This window comes from Podarcis erhardii (assembly GCF_964252035.2).
Source record: "Podarcis erhardii genome assembly, chromosome: 2".
Taxonomy (NCBI): domain Eukaryota; kingdom Metazoa; phylum Chordata; class Lepidosauria; order Squamata; family Lacertidae; genus Podarcis; species Podarcis erhardii.
Window position 1 is genome coordinate 28,829,033 of NC_138498.1, and position 11,109 is coordinate 28,840,141.

The 11,109-nt window shown below is 44.0% G+C and overlaps 1 protein-coding gene across 1 annotated transcript; it reads right to left on the reverse strand.

Moving 5' to 3' along the window:
- Nucleotides 1–316: 316 nt before the first annotated feature.
- On the reverse strand, nt 317–10,847 carry BTBD17 (BTB domain containing 17). Its single transcript, XM_081851276.1, has 3 exons — nt 10,724–10,847; nt 3,753–4,029; nt 317–2,741 (listed from the first exon to the last, which is right to left on the reverse strand). The coding sequence occupies exons 1-3, from the start codon at nt 10,815–10,817 to the stop codon at nt 1,661–1,663; spliced, it is 1,452 nt and encodes a 483-aa protein (XP_081707402.1). The 5' UTR covers nt 10,818–10,847; the 3' UTR covers nt 317–1,660.
- Nucleotides 10,848–11,109: the final 262 nt, after the last annotated feature.

Here is an 11,109-nt window from a genome sequence, read left to right on the forward strand (position 1 = left end):
AAAGAATTTTCAGGTTGTCAAGAGTTTGGGGGATGCAAAAGGCTTGGAAGCCATGCAGATTAGCTGAAGACTGAATCATTATTATTATTATTGTTATTATTATTAAATTTTTTATACAGCCCTTCGTCCAAGGATCACAGGGCGGTTTACAACAAGACACTGGGGGAAGGAGAGAGAGGATTACAGGCTAAGTAAGAGAGCCAATACATGAAAGGGAAGATTGAACAGAAGACAATGAAGACTCCTTCTTTGAGCAGAACACTGCTCAAAAACCATTTTCACCTCAAAAATAACACCACACAGTCATCCCCAGCAATACATTTCCTGATTTTTATTTAGAAATCTATGTAACTGATGAGCTATTCAAAAGGCTGTGGACATGACCTGCAGAGAGAGCACAAGCACCATATTTCCACCTAGCCCGTAGTCTGCAACCCAACTCCTCCAGTTCTAAACCAGCTTTTGCCCCGTTTATTTTACAAACCAATAATTACACTTATTACAGAAAGTTTAGAAAACCAACAGGAAAGCCTTTGTTGTTGTTGTTGTTTTTCTTCTTAAAGGTGAAAATGCTATTATTTTGGGATGGTACACTGGAATCCGCCTACCTTGGGAAAAAATCATGCGACAAGGGCCAGGAGGCAGAGATTGAAATGGAGAGAAGGAAGTGTGATGGGTCTGGTCAATTGGTTTGTATGTATTTAATTCACTAATCGGGGACTCAGAAAGTAGACTGAACTTTCCTACCTGATCAGCGAGACAACAAAAACCCACTCTATGGCTAGGATATCCAGTCAAAAGCAGCAGGAGATGGGATTCATGTGTCTCTGGTTTGGACTGAGAAAAATAAGGACGTGGATGTATAATCTACCCTGTATATGAACCAAAGACCATGGTGCCACTTTCAACGCTTAAAGAACCAAACTCGTTCATCTAGTATCAAGTCTAGTAGAGGGAATAGTGGGAGGCTGGATTCATCAACAAATAAGGGTGACTAGAAGAAACCCATATGGATATTACAGTATTCTAAGGACTTTTTACCTACCAATGCACTGCTGGGTTTTTGTTTTTTGTTTTGTTTTGTTTTTTGTCTATATCTCTCACACTACAACAATTCCACGGGATCACCACTTCATGGGCAAGACATGAAGGCAGATTCTAAACAAGTTAGGAAGTCAAATCTCTTGCTAAGGGGGGTATCTTGGAGAACGATCTAATCAAAAGCACCACTGAGATCCTCCAGTTCTACCTGAGTTCCTTAAGAGTGCAATCCTATTCACATCTACTCAGAAGTAAGTCATTCAGTTCAGTGCAACTGGCTCCCAGGTGAGTATATGTAGGATTGCAGCCTTCAAAGATGGAAGAGAGCTAAACATAAGTATCTGAAAACAGAGATAAGGGAATTTCCCCACCCCAAGACTGTACATGTTTTAATTTCCCATCTTCTTTTCTTTTTTTAAAGTCCCCAGGTTTGTAGCTGCAGAAGTTGTTTTCATGCAAGAAGCACCCAAGGCCTGCATGCCCAGATTACATGCATAGATTACAAGATGCATCGCCTGTGCCAGCCAGTTTTGTACTGGATTCGTTGCTGTTCTTCAGTACAATTCAGTCATTCTCATCCCCTGCCTTGTCTTGTGGTTCCCTATCTTCCACCATTCTTCTACTTCTTGATTTTGATCAGCGAATGGTAGACAGGCTTGATGATGATATGCAGGTGCAGAGAGTTGTCGATGAGGTATTCGGAGGTGCGCTTCTGTAAGTCGGCATGCACCAGGAAATCGGCCACTTCGTCTGTGCTCTGGTGGAAGCTGTAGGCATGTTTGACAAAGACTTTGCCCTGCTGCCTCATGCCTACCAGGATGGTTTTTTGGAAACTGACTCCGGCAAAGTCGGAGCTAGTCGTGGCCGGAGTGATAACCAGGCGGGGGCGGCCATCCTCGATCCTGACAGACTGAATGGCCCCCGAGACAGAGTCCGAGTAAACGGGACGCAAGCTGACCGGGAGCCAACGTGGGGAGAACAGAACATTCCAAGTCACGCGCTTGGCAGAGTCATGGTTGCTGGGCCCCAGCTGAGTCTGGAAACTGGTGCTGCGGTCATCCCTGGCTGGGTTGTTAATCACCCACTGAGAACCCCAGGAGGTGGAGAGGTAGTTTCGGGGCAGGAACATGCTGCAGTTGACGTCGAAGTATTTGGCAAAGTGGATCGGCGAGGCCGAGTGGAACTGGAAGGCTTGGAAGAGCAGGTCTTGCACAGCGTTGTAGTGCTTCACCATCACCAGAGACTGCTTCTGCAGGTGGAAAAGATGGCTGGGGGAGATCATAGGGTAACGCAGGGACCTCAGCATCTTCTCCACCACATAGTCCTCAGGCTGGTGTGTGACCACCCACTCCTCGACGGCTGTGTACAGCTCCAACTCGCTCTGCAGAACCAGGTCGGATCGTTCCAGCAACAGCAGCAAGAGATCAACACTCACCGAGGCCCACTCGGCGCTGCTCATCACAGCTGAGAGATTCCAGGCCAGGAACTGGAGGCAGCTCTCCTGCAAAGCCTCGTCACCAATCCTCACTGCGTAGTGGTACCAGCCCACCACGTGGCCCTGGTTCGACTCACTGGCCAGATGGTTTTTCATGTATTCGGCTACCCCTCTCTGCAAGCTAGAGATGCGATACTTGCTGGCAAGTCGGTGAAGCGGTATGGCTTGGTGGAGGAGGATGGAGATCTCACCACAGTACAGATATCTAGAGAAGGGACACAATCATCATTCATATTGGTGATATTGGTGACATTCCTTCTCTCAACAGTTTTCATGATTTTTTTATTTTTATTTTTAATAGACTGCATTAGCTACTGAGATGGGTAGTATACAAACTTCTTGGCATTGCATGACACCACCACTTGGCTGGTTTTAAATTAACTTGGGTGGGGTATAAATAATGGAATTATTATTATTACAGTCAAACCTTGGTTCTTGAACGACTCTGTTTTCTAACATTTCGGCTCCCAAATGCCAACAACCCTGTTTTCAAATGTTTTTCAGAAGTTGAATGGCTTCCATGGAGTTTTTTTCTTTTTTCTACATTGACTTTGCCAAATGTTTCGGAAGTCAAATTGTCTTCCAGAATGGATTACGTTCAAGGTTTGACTGTATTATTATTGAATAAGGCATCCCTATTTTCATCGGAGAAACGTTGGAGGGTATGGAGATCACACACCTCCAACATTTCTGTCTCTTTTCGATCTTGGGAGTCCAGCCTCACTCCCTTTGCTCTCAGCCACAAAAGCCCCATCCTGGTTTCTCCCAGCTTGGCAAATCGGACATGCGCCATGACACAGAACTGAAGGGCAGGTTACATTTCAGTAGACTTTACTGAATTTTCCTTCTATTCCATTTCCTGTCCTCTTAGAATACATTTCCCAGCAAGCTGTGTTTCCAGTTGTCTTATTATAGGCAAAAGTGCAGGGGCTGCCAACGTAGATGTTAGATTCCAACTCCAATCAGACTTGGCCAGCATGTCCAATGGTCCAAGAAGCTCCAGCAATATAATGGAAAACATCATGTTGGCTACCCTGCCATATTGCATCCCAGGACTGCATAAAAAGGTTCAGCCAGGTTCTTAGGATAGAGATGGAAGGAGAGCAGAGGGCAACTCCAGCTCCTCCAGCTGAGAACCAACAGGACCGAGGAAGGGGACTCATTCACTCCTTCTTTTAGGACCATCCAGATGAGGTCAGTGAGCTCAGCCTCTTACCTGATGAACTTTTCAAAAAGGGCTGCACTGTCAGGTGGCTCATGCAGAGTGATCATGGTCTGGTTGTGCAGGAGGCTCTCGAAGATCTCACTTTGCAAGCTGAGCATCAACTGGTGGGTGTGGAAGACTTTGATTTCGTCTGAGCCTGCAGTGTGCACCCGCAGGGTGGTATCGCTGGCATTGCCGTTCTGCAGGAGCTCTTGCAATCGCTGCAGCAATGACAGGGAGTGGTTGATGGTGGCCACTGTGGAATCCCCGGTGAGGTCTGCCTTCTGGACTGCAGAGAGTGTGAAACAAAATCAATGAGCAAGAGGCGAGATTTCAGGGCTGGGAAAATGGGGGTGGAATGAAATTCATGGGGGAAGCCCCCAATTGTTTGATTAGTATGTAAGGGAAGGCTGGATAGGAGACCACCGGGCCATTTGAGAGTAGGCCCCTTGCCTCTGATGTATAACAACAAACAACAACAACAATTTATTTCTACCCTGCCAATCTGGCTGGGTTTCCCCAGCCACTCTGGGCGGCTTCCAACAGACCATTAAAAACAGAATAAAACTTCAAACATTAAAAACTTTCCTAAACAGGGCTGCCTTCAGATGTCTTCTAAAAGTCGGATAGTTGTTTATTTCCTTGATATCTCGTGGGAGGGCGTTCCACAGGGCAGGCGCCACTACCGAGAAGGCCCTCTGCCTGGTTCCCTGTAACCTCACTTCTCACAGTGAGGGAACCGCCAGAAGGCCCTTGGCACTGGACCTGGCTCCTTCAGGTATACTGAGCAGAGGCTGTTTAGGGCTTTAAAGTGAGGCACCTAACCATAAGCCTGCATTTTTATCAAAGCTTCTATATATTTCAATCAAGGCTTGTATTTAAAAATGAGCTTAAAACGGATTTTCAAATGTTTCATGCCAGGCAGAAGAAACCTTGGCCATTCTCCTGAGACAAGAGGGCCCCATTGATTTATAGTAGAAAAACAATTCTCAAAGTCATAAAAAGGGAGAATTACATATGCTGCCCCAAGGCTGAGAAAACACCATTAGGAATGGGGAAAGATAATACTAATGTGCCTCCCAGTAAAATGAGCCAGATCTTCTTTCTAAGGTTGAAAGGCCAGGAGCAAATGGAAGGAAAAACATTTAGCTAGAAAGAAAGAGAGCATTTTTGGGGAAGTCTCTTCTAAAGCTGTTTCTTAAACTGAGAGAGTTAAAAAGGTTAAAATGTGTTAAATGTTGGAAAGGCAACTGGCTTGGCAGAAGAAGCAGCTTCTTCCTATTTTATTTTGAGGCTGGAGAGGAGGGGGAAAGGGGGAGGTGCAAACTGAAGAGGCTTCTTTTAAAAGCTGTGTTTTATTGAGTTCCTTCCTTTTTACTTTGAAAAGCTTTATTCTTTTAAGAGGCTACCTATGATAAATGTATGAAATATATTAGCTTAAATATATTGGCTTAAATGTAATTATGCAAAGGATTTAAGGAATGCTAGATTCTTATTTCATATGGTTGTAAGAGTTGTATTTATCCTGAAATTAAGTCAGCCACCAGCCCCCCCCCCTGCCAGACAGAAGACGCCATCCAAGCAGTCTTGATATATAGTTGTCAGGCATTTTGTTTAGAAACATTAAATGAAGGAAATCTTTCAATGTTGATGTGAAACTCAAGATCCTTGACATCTGTTGAACATAAAAATGTAAGATTAAACATTTGTTTTATAAGGCAATAGGGCAAGGAGGGCAAGAGGTGAGCTGGTAATTAAGATTCCATGTAAGATATATTATTACTTATATGTCATATATATAGCTCTTTGTCTCCCTTATAAGGGCAAGGAAGTGGGTGTATCTTTTGTGGGTGTATCTTTTGTGATTGGTTCTAGCAAACAGCCAATAGGAATTTCAACCAGGCTGATTGGACAGAGGCAGCCACAGGAGGAGCAAAGGGGGCTGGATTAAGGGAATATAAGTGCTGGCCAGAATGGCAGGAGGCCAGGCCAGAGCTTGGTAACCACGTACCACTGAGCCTCTTATTTATTTGTCTGACAAATAAATTACTATTTTAATTTCTCTATTGCTGCGTTGAATATTTCATTCCAGCTAAGCGTTAACCACAAGCAGGGTGCTACAAAAGGTCAGCACCAACACTTTGAATTGTGCTCGGAAACATACTGGGAGCCAATGTAGGTCTTTCAGGACCGGTGTTATATGGTCTCAGCAGCCGCCCCCAGTCACCAGTCTAGCTGCTGCATTGTAGATTAATTGTAGTTTCCAGGTCACCTTCAAAGGTAGCCCCACATAGAGTGTGTTGCAGTAGTCCAAGCAGGAGATTACTAGAGCATGCACCACTCTGGCTAGACAGTCTGTGGGCAGGTGGTGCTAATCTGGGATAGCTCATTTTGAGGAGCATTCCTGAAATCCCTTTTTCCCTTTGTGATTCTCTTGATTTGGTCCTAACACTTTGCACAATGGGAATGCAATAACCAATGGTTTCTGACAAATAAATTTGACTAACTAGCTGTGGGATCGAGTTAAGGCTGGCCTTGCGCTTCCCCTTTCTTTCAGCAAAGCCACAAAGAGGAGATCAGAAGCTTTTTTTAATTTTATTTTCAATTAATTTTACTAATTTTTTTCCAAACCCAGAACGGGTTTAGGGCCAGGATGCAGATTCTGTGGCCCTCTAGATGTTCTAGGACTCCAACTCCTCTTAACACTAGCCAATAAGGTTGGATCCAACAAGGTTTTATTCATGGTAGACCCATTGAAAGTAACAGACCTAGGTTAGGGCCTGTCCGTACTTCAGCTTAATGTAGATTATGGACCCCCTTGCGCTTCCTTTAATGCCCCCTGTCATTGCGACATTTCCCTCTGACTACAGCTGTCTCACACTTTCTGCTCCCTAAATCCAGAGATTTCCTATGCAAGTGGTGTGGCTCACCTACTCAGATTTTCAGAGCACAGGGAATTTTGAAAGAAAAGTGGTCATTGGATCCAAAATGTCTGAGAGCAGGAGAGGATCCTTCTCCCCAAACTGCAGCTTTCAAACTTCATGTCAGACACCTTAGCCTTTTGTGATGATACACTTGGTAAGTTTTCTGGGTTCTCTGAACTACATAAAGCTCCATGGTATTGGGCAATTATGAATCCACTTTAGTTGCAGCCAGTGATCAATGTTCTGCCCAGGGTGAGTAGAAGAGTCAGTCTCAGTAGGCTGCTGTTCCAGTTGTGGCCTTATTTTAAAACTGGGACCGCGAAGGCTAGACCAGTGATATGCTATACCTTATTATTAACATTTATTAATGTAAATAAAAAGATGATACTTTTTATCATATGTGGTGGTCATGTAAGATGAAAAAGGACTTCTGGGAAATGATATATAAGGAACTGAAAAAAATGTTGAAAATAACTTTTCCTAAGAAACCAGAAGCTTTTTTTTTAAGGCATTATAGGACCAGAGATCCCAAAGGACTAGACAAAACTATTTACAGTGGTACCTTGGGTTACAGATGCTTCAGGTTACATACACTTCAGGTTACAGACTCCGCTAACCCAGAAATAGTACCTCGGGTTAAGAACTTTGCTTCAGGATGAGAACAGAAATTGTGCGGCGGCAGCGCAGCGGCAGCGGGAGGCCACATTAGCTAAAGTGGTATCTCAGGTTAAGAACAGTTTCAGGTTAAGAATGGACCTCCAAAACGAATTAAATTCTTAACCCGAGGTACCACTGTATGTACGCGACCACGGCTGTGCGGACTCTCTTAGCTCAGAAATGGAAAGATGGTACAACTCTGACCAAAGAAGAGTGACAAACAAAATTGATTCACTATGGTGAAATGGCAAAACTTACAGAAAGAATTGGGAATCAGGAAGAGGAGGTCTTTAATAAAGAATGGGGAAAGTTTATAATTTATTTGAAAAGCTATTGTAAATAACTACATGCATTGGTAGAATTGACAGAAAACATGTAGTCAAAATATGAACTATAGATTGACACAGGATTTATAAAAATAGAGTTATGATAGAGATGCAGAAGGTAAAATCAGTACAATAAGATCCACCATTGGGGGGGGGGGTTGAAGTCAGAAGGGATTATATGTTTATGTATTCATTTGTTTATGTAAAATAAAAAATGCAAAAATAAAATTTATTTTAAAAATATTATTGACATTTACTAAGCAGTTGTAACTATCTAGGGCAGCACAACAGAAAGAATAAATGTCACACCCTTCCTAGGCCTAGTTGCAATCTTAGCAACTCCTAGGATGAGGCCATAATGTGAAATATTTGACAGCGAAGCTAGCTGCATGGGCAGGAGAGAAAAACATGGGGTATCATACATGCTATGCTTCTGTACTAGCATACTTCTGAAAAGCTAGTAGCCCATAATGATCAGCTGGTATATTTTGATGGAAGTAATTAAGTGTCTCCTGGAACCCAAAAACCTCTCTGGAATATTGGAGGCGATCCCCCAAGGTAAGGGGATCTTACGAGAAGTGAAGCAGGGGTTCTGGTGTGAAGTCAGTGTGTGAGAGAGAGTGAAAACAGTTGTTTGCACTTGCTTGTTAGTCTCTGATGAACTGCATCAAATATTTCCAAACATAGGAATGAACTATGTTAATAAAAGGACCACTCCAAAATGGCAAAACTGAGACCGGAAAACTCAGGAACGAAGAAGACAAAAACTTTAAGAAAGAACGGGAAAAAATTCTAATTTATTTAGGAGACCACTGCAAGCAGATGAAAACATTAGCAGGATTTTTAACAACACTTGTAACAATCACTATGGACAATATGGACGCATACAAAATATGGATCATGAAATAATATGCAGTTGAAAATGTTGACAATAAGACCCATGGTGGGAAGTCTGGAGATTCAGAGAAATCTCTAAATGTAGATATTTACTTGGTATTGTTATAACTCTACGCTTGTAAAATAAAATAAAAAATCATTTTTTAAAAAAGGAAATGGAAGGACGGGGTTTCCAAGGTTTTAGTATATGTTTCCTAATTTCTAGCTTCTAGAAATCTCCCAAGGTTTGCAACAGAATAATTAAGGTCAGCAGCCCTTGACTGCCTGACTCCCTAATACTGAAGGTGGTAATTAAAGTCACCCTTCGCCTCGGAGCTTTGACTAATCCCAGCCAGCTCTTGCGGATGTCGGAGTTTTCACTTTACTACTCATGGGAGCTGGAGCTCAGCCAGCAGTTTCACAGCCGTCATTAACTCAATGAAACCGCTGCCGCTGGATGAATTAAATTCTCACGCTGAGCCAAGTTACACTTTTTTTGGTCTCCCTAGGGAAAGAAAGCTTAGCTTGTTCACACTCCCGGTATCCTGGCTTGAGTCTCCAACTTGGGCAGGGATGAAAGGTTAAAATTCAATGGCAAAAGAATCTCTAGCTCTCTCTTAGGACAAAGACACCAGCGGGATGGGGAAGAGCAGCTTAAAGGGGAAGGACCAAATGCATCTATTGCTATGAAAACATCGCTTTTGTCGAAGCTTCTTGACAAAGAAAAGTATTTGTGACTCTTTACTCAGGAGGGAGGCAGACCCGCAGCTGAAACACCGCCCTCCCCACCACTTTAAACTTGAGATGGTCTTTCTGTGTGTGGTCCCCACATCCATTTTTTGTTTTGGTTTTTTTTCTGGTTTGGATTGCTATTTGCACGAGCAACTACCCACTGACTCCCAGTACTTGAGAGAGGAAAACTGGCATGTTTGTTTTGCATTTAAGCAGTTGAAAGGATCGCAGCGTGTTCATGAGGAAATCACTTCCGTGGGGGATGCAAAACTGGCTTCACACATTTCCCCACCACACCACACCCCCAAAAAATACACCATTAGAACCCATCCATCTGGTTGGTCACAACACACCGTGATCTCTAATAACGTTCAGAATTTATAAATTCACCCAAGCACAATGGTGAGATTTAGCGCCCAGGGCTCCCTCCGAAAGAGGGGCACAGTGTGCCCATGAATTAGGGACAGCTGACATACTAAGTTCCATAATGAATCTGCCTCTTGTGCCACAATCCTGTTCAGCAGGGTCCAGAGTTGGGGGTGGGGAAGTATGCAACCCCAACTTTTCCTTTAACTCTTTTGCATCTGCCTAGCTGCTCCTTATGCCTGCGGTGAAACTGGCCCCCATATAATATCTTTTTAAATCCATGTCTTATCCAGCGGATTAGCTTCTTCCAGAAACACAAGCAGCACAGTTAAACCAAGCTGAGTCGAGGATTGGAAATGAGAGACACACAGCCTTTCGCCTTGAAGGGTCAGTTTGACATCCAGCATCGAGAGAAGATGCTGGAAGTTACTGTTGGTAACATATATCCTTCTTTTCCGTTACAATTATGATCAAAGTGGCTTTCGGTAAGAGTGTGGCTGGGTATAAATTCCTCTTTAGCATGCAGTCCAGTTTTTCTATAACTCGGGATTCTCTGCCAATGGGTGTTGTAGAGGAGAGAACTGGACAGGCCGAATCTTCAAGGTCAAGGCTTCATTGAGCGCTGGCTGGGCGCAGCCTCTTCAATATATGCAGCCTTAAGCAAGACCTGTTAGGTCTTGCAGGGTGGTCTAAGAACTAGAGAATAAGCCCATGACTTGGGAAACCTGCCATGTATCCCCACAAGCAAACTCCTTGTATAACCTTGGGAAAACCATTCACGTACCTGGAGTTCAGCAGGATGAAATAATTTGCTCTGAAACCCTGGGATATTAAAGCCAGGGAGTGGCCGGAGCCTTAAATTCCCTGCTGCTCAATTCTCATCGGGTCCAATGAAGAATACATTGGTGATACAGTTTGGTTAAAGTGCACCTTAAAAGTGTCTTCACTGGTGCTAAAGTTCTGCAACATGCCCCACTTTCTGCAGCTCTGAGCCACACTCTGTGCAGTGTAAAATGAATGAATAAATTCACAGTTCCTCCTGCCGCCTCAGCCCAACCTGCTCACCTAGCAAAGCTCTCTCCCAGCAGCCCTTCCTCCTTACCTGCTTGGACTGCCAGACACAGCAGTGACAGTGCGGCAAAGGAGCTGGTCCATCGCCTCGGTGAGGCCTGCTGGACCCCTATCCCTTTAGCCATAGCTGCTTCCTTAAGCGTGTCCGCAGAGGGAATAAGCCCTTGACTGAGCGTACTAATGTGTCTGACTCTTTATGTAGGACACTGACTCTCCCAGCCCCGCTTGCCATTGATTGGTGGAAAACTAGTAACAGCTGTTACCAAGGAAACCACTTAAGATTGTGAATTGATGCCTGTTGGACATTGTGGGACTCCCTGGGCGGTTGGCCGAGCCTCCCTGGGACAGCAAGACTACCTGGAGCCTTCGGCATGCCGGAAGTTGCACAAAGAACACTCACCTTACAGCTGTTTTCTT